The sequence below is a fragment of the Pituophis catenifer genome, unplaced genomic scaffold (genome assembly GCF_029215685.1).
Source record: "Pituophis catenifer annectens isolate HBS135680 unplaced genomic scaffold, rPitCat1.0.hap2 SCAF_1, whole genome shotgun sequence".
Lineage (NCBI taxonomy): Eukaryota > Metazoa > Chordata > Lepidosauria > Squamata > Colubridae > Pituophis > Pituophis catenifer.
Genome location: NW_027256881.1, coordinates 349,969,197 through 349,987,716, shown reverse-complemented (window position 1 = coordinate 349,987,716; position 18,520 = coordinate 349,969,197). Strand labels below are relative to the sequence as shown.

The window sequence follows — 18,520 nt, the reverse complement described above, 5'->3', positions numbered from 1 at the left end:
ACCCTTTAATAAAGAATAATCTAAGAGTCACAAACTCATTATATGCCCTCCCTAATTTTAGTTTCCTCTTTGGCTTCTCTGTGTGTATTTTAATCTTTGTCTATTCCATAGTGTATCCAATGGAGCTCACTTACCTGTGGAACCTTAAAGATGCTGAAGATGGAGGCCATCAGCCTTGAGGACCTGGCACTGAGACCACCAATGACAGACAGCAGAGTGCCCTGCAGGTGACATTTGTACCCTGGAACTACTAGGCCTTGTGAGGAGAGCATGGAGAAGCTATTTAAGGAAATATCCATCTCCCTCTGGGAATGGCGGTAGATGTGGAAGCCAAGGGTGATGTTGGGGAGCAGAAGAAAATCTTTATTGATCTCAGAGACAGCAAACATCAATGCAAGGAACTGCTGGTAGTTACCAGGTATGAATCTGTAGTGAGAAAAACATTGGAGAACATTACAGGAAAGCTTCTGCATTGCTGTAGAATTCGCTTCACATTTTTGGGGGGACTTTTAAGGGCAGAAACTCCCAAATTTCTTTGGGTTTGGGTTTTTTTCAAAGGATTTCCCTTGGCTGAACTTGGATGACTTTGTGAGAAAGGAGACAAGCCTTTCCATAGATATCATGGACTGGTTTATGCTCTCTATCATCCCTGCCATATTGACTTTGCTCCAGTGGCTGAAATCCTTTCCAACTGCTCCCCTTTCCCCATAATTATTTAAGGTCTCTCTTGGAGCAGCTTCTACAGGTGTGGTAAAGATTGCTGAGCACAGGACTACAGTGGGGTCACCTCATAGATTTACTAAAGGCCATTATTCATCAGCAATGCTGATTCCAACACTGAGGGGCATTTTCTGTAACTCCTGAACACTGGAAGAGGATTGAGCTTCTTTTTGAGTTCTCGACAACAAGTTACTTTACAGATTAATATTATAATTCAACTTCTTCACTAGGCCAGGACAGCTTCCCTCTTCATTTTTGTTGTATTATCATCTTCCTGATGAAGAGATTGAGAATTCCAGCTTATTTGAAGAGCTTGTTATTTTATTGAGAAAAGTGCATGTGCACTACATCAGGACAGTACAAATACTAGAAGAAGTATTTCTAAAAACAGTCCCCAAATTTAAAGCAAAGGAAATAATTATCTGCATGTTTCCTTTCCAGTTGAGACTTACACATTCCGTAGATGACGATTCACTTTATTAAATTCTTGGACAGGAGACTTATAAATGGTTCCGAAGGGCAAATTCCCACCAATAATGAGATCACCAGGCCTACAGTAGTTTTTCTCTAAGTCGATATAATCTCTGAGCACACATACAGTTTGCAGCCTCTTCGCTGTAGTTGGAGCCAGGAGCCAGAAGAGCAGCAGAAGCATTAGCATCAGCAGTAGCATGACTCCTGCCCAGTCATTCTTATCACCTTCCCTCCTAGAACAGAAATCAAGGTTTATGCAGAAACTGATTTGAAGGTTGCTCCTGAGATCTCACTGGAACTTTAGCAGATCAGACTCCACCTGTGCCACCTGGATGGCACCAGGACAAATTTATAACAACCATGCTTCCTCTTACCTGTGTTTAGGCTGTGACCATAGAGGAAACAAAGGCACGGGAGTCTCTTCAAACCCAGGAGTGAGCTCTTTGCAAGGCAGTCTAGGGTGACATTTCTGCCCCCCATCTGGTGAACTCAGAGATAATTTTTAAAGCAAATTTTATCTTGGAAGATTTTTGTGCCTAGAAATCCTCAGGGGATACATGAAGAATGGCTGTTCTTCTGATAATTGCAGGGAAGAGCCATTGTCCTATCCCCTTAGCAATAGCTTCTCTTCATGCAGCAGAATGGAAAACATGTTTGTGTCTCTTCTCGTAATTCACAGAGCAGATGGAGTCATGGGGAAGTTTTGTATTTGACTCATATGAAAATGACCCTTTGGCTTGCGTCCTAGTTTGCTCAGATCATAGGAGGGCTACTTGGGAACAATGACACTAGGCAGAAATGTAATTTGAGGAAGTATCTCAGCATATTAACTGCTATTTTTTTGGCAAGACTTGAAAATTTCTGTTGTTGTAGCCTAAGGGTAGGAATTGTCATCAAGGTGTCTCTTATGGTGTTTTGGGGTGCTGCTCCCCAATTTCCCAGGTCTGAAATTCTTTTCTTGAGGATTCATTCGCAGGACCAAATGGGATCATTACTACTGTACCAGCCTTCCTGCTGCCCAGCAACCTCAGTGTCTGAGCCTCTTGAGGGCATTTCACAGTTGACTGTGGGGTTTCACAGAGTTATGGTCTTGAGAGAGGTCAATTTGCCATCTCTGGGGCTGGCCTTAGAGGCATTTCAACATGGCCACCATCCTTCTTGGTTCAACTCAAAACAGATCACTTCCAACGTGATCTGAGGAGGAGCTATCCTTGTCCCCTTTGTCCTGGCCAGATCATGGCCTGATGACTTTGAGATTCTTTTATGCTGCCCCTCTCTGCAGGGAGGCTGGATCTCTTTGACCAGTCCACTCTTAGTGGGGTTCCAAAGGGAACTGAGGATTATACCCCAGGCTCTGCTGCATGGTCCTTCTGAGGCCTTGGCCACTACCTGGAATAGGAAAGCTACTGAGTCCTTGGATAGGATCACTCGCATGAAACCTCTCTTGGTCCATTGTTCCATGATTCAACTGAGGGAGCTGAAAAGAATCAAGACCCATTCAGAGCTCTGTTTTGGAAACATGAGGGATGAAGCTGACTGAACATGAGTTAGATCAGGGGTGTCAAAGTTCATTTCATTGAGGGTCACATCAGGATTGTTGTTGCCCTCGGAGGGCTGTGGTGGGAGTTACTGGGTGGTTGCAGCTGCCTGGGTGGGCATGGCCAGTGTGGGCATGGCCAGCTCAATGTGTTTCATGTTGGGGGTGGGATTAGAGTGGGCGCTAGGCCCTGATCCACTGGAGGAGCCTCACCGATCCTCTCAGGCCACGTGGGCAGGTCCTGGACAGTAGCATGAGCTGCCTGGAGCCCTGGGCAGCAGGTACCCAACCCTTGAGTTCCCAGGGCACCGGGACTCTACTGCCCAGCCCCACTTCCCTGAGGGGATGTCCAGGCCTGCTTGCCTTGTGATCCTGGCTGCTGCTGCTGGTGGTGCCAATGCTGCAAGGCAAGGCAGGAAGGAAACCGGGGTGGCCCCAAGATACAAGCAGTGTGTGTGGGTCAGCTCTGGAGCTTTGCTCGTGTGCGGAAGAGTGGGTAGGGGAGTCCCAGCTGCTTCTTGGGGATTGTGATTCCCCATTCTCAGTCACTCATGCCCTGGTCATCTTGCATTTGAATTCACACAATGGGCTCTACATAGGGCTACCTTTGAAGAGGATTTGGAAGCTACAGCTGGTGCTGAATGAAGCAGGGTGGAAAATGTTATCTACCCCTAGTATGGCCCATGTAATATCCCAGTTTTACAAGCTGCATTGGTTTCTGCTTTGCATCCATGCCCAACTCAAGGTTTGGGTTATCAAATTGAAGGTCCTCCATGGCATCCTCTTTGAAATAATAAACACATCTTTTTGCAGTTTAACATTTTTTATTAGGTTATAAGATAAAATACAAAAGTAAATAGGAAGACACAGTGGGGGAGGGGGAGGGGGAGTGAAAGGTGAGGAGAAATTGGGGAAAAGAAAAGAAGAAACATGGACTTCCGACTCCCTCTGGTGCAGTAAAAAAGAAGCATTAACATCAAACCACAACTCTTTGTTTTTCCATAATAATATTATTTATTTATTTATTTATTTATTTATTTATTTATTTAAATTTTTATACCGCCCCCTCTCCCGAAGGACTCGGGGCGGTGAACAGCCAAGATTAAGAAACATCCAATACAAACATTAAAATGCATTTATAAATATAAACTAGCCTTTGCTAGAAAAACATATCAATCTACTCGGTAAAACCCAAAATCAAAGTTTCATTTTTTACCACTTCAAGCACAAAGTTCATAAGCAGTCTCCATGTGGAAACAAAGTAGATAAAACGTTCATTTGAAATACCTTTATACATTCTGGATAACTTATCCGGTGTTAAATGCCAGCAATACATCATCTTATAAAACTCTTCTTTTAAATTATAGCTTAGTGTAAATTTTAAAGCTTTCATCCACATATTTTCCCATTGTTCAAACATTACATTATATCCAATATTCCTTGCCCATTGAATCATACAATGTTTTACATGTTCACTTTCCAAATTCAATTTCAATAACATTTTATAAAACTTAGCAATAATATGCTTATCTCTCCCACATAGTAATATTTCCAATTCATTTTTAGGAAAATCAAACCCACAACTCTTTTTATTAGATTTAAATCATTCTTTCAGTTCTTGATATGCAAACCAATGATGAACATAATTCAAGATCTTCCCTCAACTTTAATGTAGTTTCACCAGAGTCGAAAGATAATATTTTACCTCACGTCCAGCAGTCTGGCTTTGCCGCCATTTTTTTTTCTAAAAAAGCTTCTTGGGGGGACACCCAAAGAGAGAACTTCATATAGAACCTTGTTTTATATTTATTCCAAACTCTTAGTATGGCACGTCTAGCAAAGTGATTCAAGTAGCCTCCTATTCTGGAGGTTCACCCATCCTTTTAACCAGACCAGACAACATGACTCAAAATACAATTTCAGGTCTGATAAACCCAAACCTCCTATTTCCTTAGCATCTTGCAGTTGCTTGTATCTAATTCTTGTTTTTCCCCTTGCCATATAAACTTAGAAATATCCAAAATAATAAACACATATTTAATAACAAGTTTTCCTTCCATACAGGGCATTGAACCTCACTAAGGACACTTTGAAAACATGAAAAACAAAAGACTGACCAGAGGAATATTGTAAGCAGTTGCAGAACTTGATAAGGAATGCTTTTATGGACAAATTCCTCCTTCATGTCATCATTTATTAGAAATCTTATCACATTCTAAACCTGCCACAAAGACAAATAAAAATGAGGCCAATCCTTGAATTAGTTAGAAATTCTTGTTTCTTACTATATTTTCTCTACAATTCAGATTGGGCCTCAGCAGAATAATGTAGCATTTGGGGAAAAAGATACAAGCCAAGAGAGCAGCTCCAGAGGCCAAAATGGAGAAAATCTCCACAGCCACCATGGACTTCCCTTTGGTGCTCAGAGGGTTCGCAACTTGGGTGTCCTCCTGGACTCACGGCTGTCTTTAGAAGAGCACATGATGGCCATGGCCAGGGGGACTTTTTATCAGGTCCGCCTGATTCGCCAGTTGCGTCCCTTTCTGGATCGGGACTCGTTAAATACGGTCACTCATGCTCTTGTTACTTCCCGCTTGGACTACTGCAATGCTCTCTACATGGGGCTCCCCTTGAGGAGCACCCGGAGGCTCCAGCTGGTCCAGAATGCGGCTGCACAGGTAGTTATGGGAGCGACGTGGCGCTCCCATGTGACCCCCCTCCTGCGTGAGCTGCACTGGCTCCTGGTGGTCTTCCGGGTGCGCTTCAAGGTTTTGGTTACCATCTTTAGAGCGCTCCATGGCATCGGACCGGGGTATCTACGAGACCGCCTTCTGCTACCAATAGCCTCTCACTGACCAGTACGCTCCCATAGAGAGGGGCTCCTCAGGGTGCCGTTGGCCAAACAGTGTCGACTGGCGGCCCCCAGGGGGAGAGCCTTCTCTGTGGGGGCACCTACCATCTGGAACGAGCTCCCCCAGAGATACGGAAGATCCCGGACCTGCGCACGTTTCGCCGTGCTCTCAAAACTTTTCTATTTCAGCAAGCTGGCCTGGCCTAACTCCCCTCTTTTAAATTCTTAAATTTTAAATTTTTTAATTCGTGATTTATAAATTGGGTGTTTTAATCTGTGTTTCGGCCGAAATATTTAATAATTTTAAGGGATTTTTAATATTTGTATTGTCTGTATTTTATCTTGGCTGTTCACCGCCCTGAGTCCTTCGGGAGTAGGGCGGTATAGAAATTTGATTAATAATAATAATAAATAATAAATAATAATAATAATAATAATAATAATAATAATAATAATAATAATAATAATAATAATAATAATAATAATAATAATATTTTTTATTTATTTTTATTTTATATTGGATTTCTATACCGCCCTTCTCCCTGAGGACTCAGGGCGGTGTACAGCCAGATTAAAAAACATGCAGAACAAATATTAAAAACAATTAAAAGATATATAAATTTGGCCCAATTAAAACTTATTTACCAATTAAAAACGTTTAAAACATTTAAAAAACAGTTAAAAATTTCATCTTAAGCCAGCCCGGCTTGTTTAAATAAATGGGTTTTAAGGGCGCGACGGAAGGCACTGAGGTCTTGGATTCTCCTTATCTCTGGGGGGAGCTGATTCCAGAGGGTAGGTGCCCCCACAGAGAAGGCTCTCCCCCTGGGGGTCACCAGCCTACATTGTCTGGCTGATGGCACCCCGAGGAGGCCCTCTCTGTGGGAGCGCACGGGTCGATGGGAGGTCGTTGGTAGCAGCAGGCGGTCTCGAAGATAGCTAGGCCCTATGCCATGGAGCGCTTTAAAGGTGATAACCAACACCTTGAAGCGCACCCGGAAGACAACTGGGAGCCAGTGCAGCTCGCGCAGGAGCGGTGTTACATGGGAGCGCCATGCTGCTCCCGTCACTACCCGAGCTGCTGCGTTCTGGACCAGCTGGAGCCTCCGGGTGCTCCTCAAGGGGAGCCCCATGTAGAGAGCGTTGCAATAGTCAAGGCGAGAGGTGACGAGGGCGTGAGTGACTGTGCACAGGGAATCCCGATCAAGAAAGGGCCGCAACTGGCGAATCAGGCGAACCTGACAAAAGGTTCCCCTGGTTACAGCCGTCAGATGTTCCTCCAAGGACAGCTGCATATCCAGGAGGACTCCCAGATTGCGAGCCCTCTCTGTGGGGGCCAATGACTCACCCCCAATAGTCAGTGATGGAGTCAACTGACTATATCGGGATGCCGGGAGCCACAGCCACTCAGTCTTGGAAGGGTTGAGCTTGAGCCTGTTCCTCCCCATCCAGATCCGTACAGCCTCCAGGCACTGGGACATCACTTCAAGGGCATCGTTGGGGTGGCCTGGGGTGGAGATGTACAGCTGGGTGTCATCAGCGTACTGGTGGTATCTCACCCCAAAGCCACGGATGATCTCACCCAGCGGCTTCACATAAATGTTGAACAGGAGAGGCGAGAGGACCGATCCCTGCGGCACTCCACAAATGAGAGGCCTCGAGGTCAACCTCTGCCCCCCTGCCAACACAAACTGCGACCGGTCGGAGAGAAAGGAGGAGAACCACCGCAACACGGTGCCTCCCACCCCCAACTCTTCCAGCCGGTGCAGCATGATACCATGGTCGATGGTATCAAAAGCCGCTGAGAGGTCTAACAGGACCAGAACAGAGGAACAACCCCTGTCCCGAGCCCTCCAGAGATCATCAACCAACGCGACCAATGCCGTTTCTGTGCTGTGCCCAGACCTGAAACCCGACTGGAACGGATCTAGATAAGATGTTTCCTCCAGGAATTGCGGAAACTGTCGTGCGACCACACTCTCAACAACCTTCGCCATAAAGCGAAGGTTGGAGACAGGACGATAGTTGGCCAATATTGCCGGATCCAGGGACGGCTTCTTGAGGAGAGGCCTCACCACCGCCTCTTTCAAGGCGGTGGGGAAGTAACCCTCACTCAACGAAGCGTTGATAACACCCTGGAGCCAGCCTCGTGTAACCTCCCGGGAAGCCAGTACCAACCAGGAGGGACACGGGTCCAGTAAACATGTGGCCGCACTAAGTCTCCCCAAAATCCTGTCCACATCATCAGGAGTCACAGCATCAAACTCCTCCCAGATAACATTCTCAAGACTATTCCTCGTCACCCTGCCCTGATCTACCCAGTCAGAGTCCAAATCCCCCCGGATCTGGGCGATTTTGTCATACAGGTATTGTCCGAAATCCTCCGCCCTGCCTTCTAAGGGATCCTCCCACACTCCCGGATGGAGCAGGGCGCGGGTCACCCTAAACAGGGCGGCCGGACGATTCCCTGATGACGCAATAGAGGCGGAAAAGTAGTTAGACTTTGCCGTCTCTATCGCCACTAGGTAGGCCTTAATATGCGACCTTACCAGTGTTCGATCAGATTCAGCGAGACTGGCCCTCCAACCGCTCTCCAGGCGTCTTTTCTGGCGCTTCATTTCCCTCAGCTCCATGGGGAGCCACACAGGATCGGCATCGGGTCAGAGGCCGCAAAGGCACAACTCGGTCCAAGGCCCCACCAGCCGCCCGATCCCAGGCGGCTACCAGGTCCTCGGCCGAGTCATGTGCTAGATCCTCAGGAAATGGCCCAAGCTCCGTCTGGAACCTATCAGGATCCATCAGGCGCCTGGGGCGGATCCATCTAATTGGATCCGCCTCCCTGCGGCGAGGGGTCGCGGTTCGAAGATCTAGGCGAAGGAGTGAGTGGTCAGACCATGACAAGGGTTCCATGTCTATATCCCCTATAACAAGACCACTCAACCACTGGCCAGAGACAAAAATCAGATCCAGAGTGTGACCTCCCCTGTGAGTAGGGCCATGAACTAACTGGGTCAGGTCCATGGCCGTCATGGAAGCCATGAACTCCCGAGCCACCTCAGACGTTTCACCGACGGATGGCAAGTTGAAATCACCCATGACTAAAAGCCTGGGTGTATCTACTGCCACCGTGGCTATCACGTCGAGTAGCTCAGGTAGGGCTGTTGCCACGCAGCAGGGAGCCAGGTACGTAAGCAACAAGCCCATCTGAACCCCACGGCCCCACCTCACAAGAAGGGACTCACATCCGGCTATCTGAGGCACAGTGGTCTCCCTCGGACCCAGATCCTCGTTAATAATAACCGCCACCCCCCCCGCCCCTCCCCTGAGCCCTCGGCTGATGGAATGCTCTGAAGCCTGGTGGGCACATTTCAACCAGAGGGACGCCACCCTCCGGGCCCAACCAGGTCTCCGTAATACCCGCCAGGTCCGCTCCTCCCTCTTGTATAAGATCGTGGATGAGGGGGGCCTTATTGACCACGGACCTGGCATTGCACAGCATCAGCCGAAGGCCCAGCTCCTGAGTATCTAAGCCACCTAGTATCCGAGCAGAGCCTTGGGGACCGGGGCAAGCAATTGCTCTCAGACAGCAAGTGCGAGCCCCCAGCACCTGATGTGGTCCCCAGCTCCCGCCATATCTGCCCCTCCCATTCACCGTGCCGATGGTACAGCCCTCATAGATATCGTCCCCCATCCCTTTCCCAATAATAATAATAATAATAATAATAATAATAATAATAATAATAGGTAGGGAGGAAGGAAATCCAAACACTGCAAAAGACCAGCATGCTAAAAGTAATGAACTTGGCTTCGTTAAAACTGTCAGGCAATTTCCTAGCTAGAAATTCCACTGTGAAACTTACAAGGGCCAAAAAAGCTAGAGAGATGAGGACAATGTAAAACATTAAAGCTGAACCTTCCTTACATTCCAAGATGGTCTCTCCAAACAAGGAGTGGAAATCCAAGTTAGGAAATGGGGGAGAAGTTGTCAGCCAGGTGGCACAAAGGACTGCTTGGACCAGAGGACAGGCTAAGACAATGGAGTTGGTCAGTGGTTTTCCTAAGAGTTTCCTTGACCTGTTCCCTGGCTTGGTGGCCATGAAGGCCAGAACCACCATGACAGTTTTTGCCAACACAGAGGAAACTGCAAGGGAAAAGAGGATGGCAAAGGCAGCTTGTCGTATAAGACAGGTGACCTTCCCTGGTTGACCAATGAAGAGGAAGGAGCAGAGGAAGCAGAGCAGGAGGGAGACCAGGAGGATGTAGGTGAGTTCTCTGTTGTTGGCTTTAACAATTGGCGTGTCATGATATTTATAGAAAATCACCAGGACTGCAGATGTGCTCACAGAGAGAAAAACAGCGAGAGAAACTAAAGTGTATCCTAGGGTGTCTTGATAGGCAAGGAAGTAGATCTTCTTGGCAATGCATTGGTCCTTGTCCTTGTTGGGATATTGGTCCTCTGGGCAGGGTTCACAGTGAGGTGCGTCTGAAATCAAGAATCTTTGTTTAAGAATTCATTCATTCAAGTAAATCATGCTGCATTTATAATTCTAGGATAGATTAGCCAGTGACGAGGATTAGTTCAGTTCTAGCTATCTATTCACTATGCAATTCTATGAGTAATGTGGCTTTGAGTTTGAGATTGCTGCCTGTTTTCTCCCCTACTTTTTAATGGAACCAACAGAAGATCGATAGACCTGTTATCCAGGAATGTTGCTGTTTTGTTTATGTGTACATTATCCTTTCCTTAACCTCCCTGCTTTGTGCTTCAGATGTGTTCATTCAGACTTATTTGATTGCTCCTACTCTATCAAAGAGGCACAGATCGATGAATCTCCTCTTTCTCTGACAGGTCTATTTCCTCAGAGGTTGATAATATAGATGGATGAAGCATGCCCTAAGTAATAAGAATTAAAGCTTGGACTGAAAGCCCCACTTCCTCAGGAAAAGATTAGAATTTGGTTTTCACAATCAGATATTAGAGGAGGAGTTGAAATGCAAGTTGGAGATTCATAAATTCTGCTATCCTGCATGGAACTGCTAAGGATTAGGAAAGGTGACTTCTGTGGCCAGGGCAATTTAGATCCATCAACTGGAAGGTTTTGCTGAAAAGTACGAGTGCATGTCAGCCATATCAAAAATGATCACAATAAACAAAATAGATTTAATGAATGTCTTCTTTGATCCTGGAAGATCTACTTTTGAAGTCTGCTCTACCTGTCTGATTAGAAGTGGTCCCTTTTGGACAAGGGTCACACTGGTAGCAGCAAACCTGCTCGCCCTCTGGAACTCTTTTCCTCTCTCCTGCATGGCACCTCTTTGTGCCACATCTGGCAAAGGGGATGGTCTGAAAGAGAAATATTTGAAATTACTTAAGCAATGAAGTTGCTGCATTCATTCTTTCCCTCATTCCTATTTCCCTTTTTTATTCCTACTTCTATTTTCAGATTCTGTTCTAAAGAAATAGATTGCCACCATCTATCAAAAACTAGGAACAGGTGCTGGGGGATTCAGGCCATTGGCACTCCCAACCTACCATCAGATGTTGGAGATTGGAACTGGGATCTCAGCCTGCAGAGGAAGGCTTGTGACTGAACTACAGCATTTCTAAAAGAAAGAATCATGAGGATACACTGAACATCAATGATCCATGGAAATCACTGTTGCTTGCTGTAATTGCATCCTGCATTTCAAGCAGATGTTGATCCCAAGCCTAACCCTTTGTGGAATGAAACAAATCAGACCTCAAATGTGCTAGATGCAAAGCAGATTTTTCACCAAATGACTGCCATGAATTCTGACTCAATTGATTATTTTTCAAGTTAGGAAGATACTCTGCATCTCAGGAAGATAATGAATCTTTCCCTACACTTACAATTTTATCTTACAGCTCACCTCTGTGCCCCAGACAATTCCATCAGATTTAATGTTGAAATCTTTGCTTGGGGGAGCCTCAGGATTTACTTGCCCAACCTTCATGGGGAGAAAAGATTGATTGGGGAGGAAAACCCAGTTGAGAAGATCATAACGAGCAGATCCCAGTCCATCTTCTGAGAAGGAGATTTCATCTCCAGCACTGTTGTTGAACTGCACATTGCCCAAATAGGGAAGAATCTGAAATAAAAGAGACCTTCAGTTAGAGCTACAGTTATGGCTTCTATCAGAATATGGTGACCAACTTGAGAAGATGAGTTTATTTCTGAAAAACTAGAGGAGTTCCCTTGGTGGAGAACTGAGGAATCTGCAGTAACACCAAATATTTAACTCTGAAACTACAAATGGGTTTTCTTTGGTCCTTTGTATCATGTTTTCCTCAAATCAAGCTTCATCAGAATAAGTACATTGAAAGATTTTAGTGCCACATTCCAAAATTAATAATATTTTATTTATTTATTTATTATTTATTTATTTATTTCTCAAATACGTATAAGATAACACATATATGTATAAACATGATTATGAATACATGAAATGGATATGAATAAAAAGGGACATTAGGACAGGGATGGTAGGCACATTGGTGCGCTTATGTACGCCCCTTATAGACCTCTTAGGAATGGGGTGAGGTCAACAGTATACTGTCTAAGGTTAAAGTTTTGGGGGTTTGGGGAAGTAACCACAGAGTCAGGTAGTGCATTCCAGGCATTGACTACTTTGTTGCTGAAGTCACATTTTCTGCAATCGAGTTTGCAGCTGTTTACTTTGAGTTTGTATCTATTGTGTGCTCGTGTATTATTGTGGTTGAAGCTGAAGTAGTCATTGACAGTAGGACATTGTAGCAGATAATTTTGTATACTACACTTAGGTCAGACCGAAGGTGATGTAGTTCTAAATTGTCTAATCCCAAGATTTTAAGCCTGGTGGCATAAGGTATTCTGTTGTGAGCAGAGAAATGGAGTACTCTTCTCGTGAAATATCTCTGGACTTGTTCAATTGTATTAATGTCTGATATACAGTGTGGGGTCCAGGCAGATGAGCTGTATTCGAGAACTGGTCTAGCAAAGGTTTTGTATGTCCTAGTTTGCAGTATAATATTACCAGAAATGAAGCTTTGCAAGATTAGATTAACAACTCTTAATGCTTTTTTGGCAATGTTGTTACAGTGAGCTCTGGCACTTAGATCATTTGAGATGGGTACCCCAAGATCTGTGACAGAGTGAGGGTCGTCTACGAGGTCGTATATGCTTTTCCTCCTGTAATACTTGGTTACATGCAGTTTTAAATATTTACTTTGTCCTGAGGTCTTGTAACCGATAAATTCACTTTAGCAACGATTAAATAATTTGTATGAGAACAGAGTACAATTCCTCTGATTTTCTCTGCCTGAGAATTGAACAGAGCACAATGCAAGAACCATGTCTGATGAAATGGACATCAAGGAAAAGGAAAGGCTTGCCCTGGTTTTTCTCTTCACTGTTCAGAGAAGTTCAGCATCTATCCATTAATGCAGAAAAGTCTGATGGGTTTCAGACAAACAACCCATTAAGACTATTTTGAGTCCTGCTTTATGTGCTCAGGTGGATAAAGACTTTCTGAATTCACACAACAAGCTGAGCAGTGCAATCAATGTAAAACTGGACAAATTGAGTGGGGTCACAGAGGATGTTAAATTATACAAACATAAACCAAGGTTAAAACAAATTGAGTGTCTTTCTACAAATTGGATGTGGGTTCCATGCTGAGGGAAACAGAGGGTGTTCCGTAAATATGCCAACTAGGACTTCTACTGACTTCTGGAAGTTTCTTTCTCAAATACATCCAGATTGTTCTTTTGCTCTCAGCTGACATCTACTCCCTGTCATGGTTACCTCCTGAAACTCTGCAAACATTGAAGCCTTTCAGGACTTTATGAAGGTCTTTCTTCTTCTTTTTTTTTTTATATTATTATTATTTTTAACATTTTATATTTTAAATTACTAACATTACAAACAACATATACAATATTTCACCCTGTGCTATACATAAGAAAGGAAGATTTGGTTCTTCGGATATATCCTCATGATCGCCAAAATCCACGTTCTCGGGGTACAGGTACCGAAGCATCCAATTTTCCCAGTGCATAGTCCACAAATGGTTTCCAAATTTTCCAGAAAATATCTTCTTTATAGTCACCATTTCTAATTTTAATATCACATGTCATTTTATCATTTAAAGCTAATTTCCACATTTCACAATACCATTCTTCTATTCTAAAATTCACATCTAATTTCCAATATCTGGCTATTATAATTCTACCCATTATAATCATAATTCTAATCAATTCTTTCTCATATTTTGTTGGTTCTATTTCCTTAATTATCAACAGTAATATAGTTTCTGGTCTCAATATTATTGCTTTCCCCATCATTTCAAATATCATTTCCTCCAATTATTGCCAAAACTTTTTAACTTTATCACATTTGTACCACATATGTTCATAAGTCCCTAATTCCATATCACATCTCCAACATTGTTTACTATTTTTTTTATCCATCAATGACAATCTTAATGGAGTCAAATACCATTTCCAAACAACCTTATAATTATGCTCTTTAATCCTTACAGATAAAGTCTTCATAATTCTACTCTTCCAATTCACGTTCCAATCTAAATCTGATATTTTAATATTAAGTTCTTTTTCCCAATTCATCTTCATCACCCTTTGTGGTTTTCCATCAAAATTTATAATCTTATATATCTTACTAACGAGTCCCTTTAGCCCAATTTCATCTTTCATAATTTGGAATACTAAATATTCAAATTCAGTTTTACTTCTACTTATCGAACAATTGTCCCTTACCTTCTTAGTCCATTTTTCTATCTGTATTTTTTCAAACCAGCCTAAACCCAATTTTTCAATGATTTCTTTTTTCCTCCTTTCATTTTCTGAAGTTTTTAACCAATCTATTATAGTTTGTATATTTTCATCTTCCATTACCCTATCACGACTTATATTAGTTTTAATCGGCCAATTTTCAATTGTCTTTCCTAAGAAAATTATATCTGGAATTAAAATTTTAACAAATTTGTTCCAAATTTTACTCAGTCCCTTTAACCAATAGCTATTAATTACACATTTTGATTTTGCTTTATCTAAAAACCATGTTGAGCCAAATCTCTTGATGTCCTTTAATTCTAAATCTCTCCAATGACTATCTTCACCTTTAAATATTTTTACCACAGTCCGAATAGCATAGGCCCAATAATAATTGAGTAGTTTGGGGATTCCTAATCCACCTTCCTTTTGATTTTGATACCACATTTTCTTCACTAATCTAGGTCTTTTCCCACCATTACAAAATTTATCCAATTTCTTCTGATATCCTTCAATATCTTTCTCTGTCAAGTTTAACGGTAACATCTCAAATAAAAAATTAAACTTTGGCAACAACATCATCTTACACATTGCAATTCTACCAAACCAAGACAACTTTATCATTTTATATTTATCTATCTTTTTCTCAATTTCATTCATCACCACATCATAATTTAATTTTTTCATTTCTTTAACTTTGAGTGAAAGTGTTATACCCAAATATTTCAATGTTTTTTTAATCCTTATCCCAAGTTGTTCTTGCATATTCTCCCACTCCTTACCATAATTATTCATTGATAATTCAGATTTTGACCAATTTATTTTCAAACCTGTCATTTCCTCAAATTCTTCTAAATGCTTATGTATCCTTTTCAAATCTTTCTCTATATCTTTCAAAATAATCAAAGTATCATCTGCATACAGATTTATCTTATATCCCTTATACCCTTCCAATTCTTCATCTTTTTCTATCATTTTAGTCAAAATTTCCATAACTAATAAAAATAATGTTGGAGACAGGGGACATCCTTGTCTTGTACCCGCTTCCAATCTTATCTCTTCTGTCAGCCTTCCATTCACCTTCACTCTTGCACTACTTTTTTGATACAGTTTTGAAATAACATGTATAAACTTATTACCAAAACCTAGTACCTCAACAATTGTTTTAATAGTTTCCCATTGTACAGAGTCAAAAGCTTTGAAAATATCTAATGATATTATACCTATTTTATCAGCATTATATTCAGCAACATCTATAATATTTAATACTCTTCTGACAATATCACTCATGTATCTACCCTTCACAAAACCTACTTGGTTATAACTTATATATCTATCTATAAATCTACTTAATCTATTATTTATAATGGCAGTAAATATCTTTGCATCTTGATTAATTAAAGAGATGGGCCGATAGGACTCAATCCTTTCTAAGTCTTTATCTGGTTTAGGGATTATAGATATCACCGTTCTGTTCCATGACAACGGAACTTCTCCACCATGTAAAATTCCGTTAAATAGTTTTTGCAATTTTGGTATTATTATTTCCTTAAATTCTTTATAAAACTCAGCAGGTAATCCATCTTCACCTGGAGCTTTCCCTAATTTTATTTTTTGTATTACTCCATTAATCTCGTCTTGTGTTATATCTTCTTCCATTAAATCTTTATATGTTTGGTCAATTTTCACAACATGTTTTTCTAAATAGCTTCTCAGTTTTCCCCGATCAATTAATTTTTTCGAATATAAATTTTGAAAAAAGTTCCTGACCACTTCACATTTTTCTAATTTTTTATAGCGTCTTATACCCTTATCATCTATCAAGGCTCCAATTTCTCTCTTCTCTCTTTTATTTTTCGCCATTCTTGCCAATAACTTAGAGTTTTTATTGCTAAATTCAAAAAAATTCCTATTTAAATATCTCATATTCTTTTTTACCAATTCTATATCTTCTTCTATCAATTTATTTTTTAGCAAATTTAATTCCTCCAAAAAAAAAATTTCTTTAGTAAGCAAAAATTGATTTTCCAATTCTTTAATCTGGCTTTTATCTTTTTCAATTTTATTTTTATAATTTTTATATTTTCTGCTTGATAAGGTCTTTCTTCTATGGATCTTATGGATAGCTCGTTTGGTTTACTTCTCTTCCCCCCCCAAACTCTTCCAACAAAACATTATTCTTATTTCATATATTTCTAATAATTGCTTTTAATATGTTTTCCTTTCAAATGAAGCCACAGAAATTACCTGCCATGACTGGACATTGGAGATCCTCTTTCCAAACCTCATCATGGTCAGTCGGGCTCTGGATCCATACATTGCATGTAAAGCATGTGCCACAGCAAAAATGGCATTGTAGATATTGTAACTTTCACCTGTCATGCTTGTTTCAAAAGTGTAATTGGGCAGATTCTGCACATTCTCCTTTCCTGTACATTGTTTTTCCCCCTTTGGGAGGATCTTGCCTGGTTGGTGAATCTTGCAGCGAAAGGCATGTTCCCACCATGGAGGGAGAAATACATCCCCTTGTAGGTTCAAGGGGTCTAAAGACAGAACAAAATGATTGAATTCTGAGACATCCCTGGTGTGGTCCCTGAAATGCAAGACTCCATGGAAAGACTTTAAAAATAGCAAGGTGTTTTGAGATTTCTCCACACTCAGTTTCCAATGGGAGGTTAAGATCCAAACATTATAAAATGTTTTGGTCAATTTTTCACGGACAGACAAAATTGTCTGTACACTGAAACTACAATCGAAGTCTCCAAACAGAATAATCACTTCACTTTTTGACCAAGTCTGTAAACTAAGAAGTAATTTTTTGATTATAATCTGAAGATCATCTAATTTCAACCTTTCCATGAAAGCCAGGCAGATCTCTTTCTCCTTGAGCATTGGCATCAGTGTTGAGATGAAACGGTCTCCTCTGTCATCTTCAGGGGCCAGAAGACCAACCCAGTTCCACTGGAAATGCAGGAGCAGCTGGACTAAACCCACATACTGAGGAGATTCCTTGGGATTGATCCGGAAGAAGGAAGGATAAACTCTTCTCTCCCCCTGAGATAATTCAAAGCCAACACCGAGCTGGAAAAAAAAGAGATTCATCTTTCAAAGACAAAGTAAAGTCTTGTGGCAACATTAGGAGCCATGGTGGGTTCCTCCCAGTTTGGACCAGTTCTATAGAAACAGTAGTAAAACCGGCAGGGGGCTCTGCCCACCAACCCCGACATCATTAGGAAGCTTCTGCACATTGCAGAAGAGCACGGCCGCACATGAGTGAAGCGAGCACATGCACTTGGGCCAATTGCAAACTGGTAGTAAAGGTAAGTAGAACCCACCCCTGATTAGGAGTCACCATTGTGTGGCTTTTCCTCCACCAGTCAGGCTCTCACTCTGAGTGGCAAGCTTCATCTCCTTCCCTTCTTAGAGAGAGCCACCACTTACACATCTTGAATGATTGTGATATGTCAGAAGACAAGAGAAGAAACCAACAACCTGATGCAAGAAATAAATGTCACTAAAATGATGGCTACCCTTTTATGAAAAATACATTAAGAGTCATACACTCATGATGTGCCTCCCCCAAACTACCTTTTGGCTTATGTGTGTGATTTTGATCTTTGTCTGCTCCATATTGTCTCCAGGCTCTCTTACCTGTGGGACCTTAAAGATGCTGAAGATGGAGGCCATCTGCCTTGAGAATTTGGAGATGAGATCACCAATGATGGACAGCAGAGTGTCCTGAAGGTCACATTTGTAACCTGGAACCACTTGGCCTTGTGAGGAGAGCATGGAGAGGCTGTTTAAGGAAATAATTTCCTCCCTCTGGAAATGGCGGTAGATGTGGAAGCCAAGGGTGATGTTGGGGAGCAGAAGAAAATCCTTATTGACCTCAGAGACAGCAAACATCAATGCAAGGAACTGCTGGTAGTTACTGATGATGAGTCTGTAGTGAGCAAAACATTGGCGAACATTACAGGAAATATTTAGCATGGCTGTATAATTTGCCTCATGGTTTGGAGGGACTTTTGGGGGCAGAAACTCCCAAATTTCATTAGGTTTTTTTTTTTCAAAGGATTTCCCTTGGTTAAACTTGAATGTCTTTGTGAGAAAGGAGACAAACCTTTCCATGTATATTATGGACTGTTTG

General features: G+C 42.0%; 2 protein-coding genes across 2 annotated transcripts in view; both read right to left on the bottom strand.

Moving 5' to 3' along the window:
- Positions 1-17,271, bottom strand: part of LOC139312823 (vomeronasal type-2 receptor 116-like) — a 63,448-nt gene extending 46,177 nt beyond the window's left edge. The window contains exon 1 of the mRNA XM_070937945.1: positions 17,095-17,271. Within this exon, the coding sequence (XP_070794046.1) occupies positions 17,095-17,271 (177 nt within the window). The remainder of the gene's footprint in view (positions 1-17,094) is intronic.
- Positions 90-10,039, bottom strand: LOC139307901 (vomeronasal type-2 receptor 26-like; the record flags this gene model as incomplete). The annotated part of the gene is made up of 4 exons (XM_070931257.1): positions 90-426; positions 3,052-3,131; positions 5,044-5,154; positions 9,320-10,039. Coding segments are annotated over 4 exons (1,248 nt in total), but the record flags the coding sequence as incomplete, so codon positions are not given.
- Positions 17,272-18,520: the final 1,249 nt, after the last annotated feature.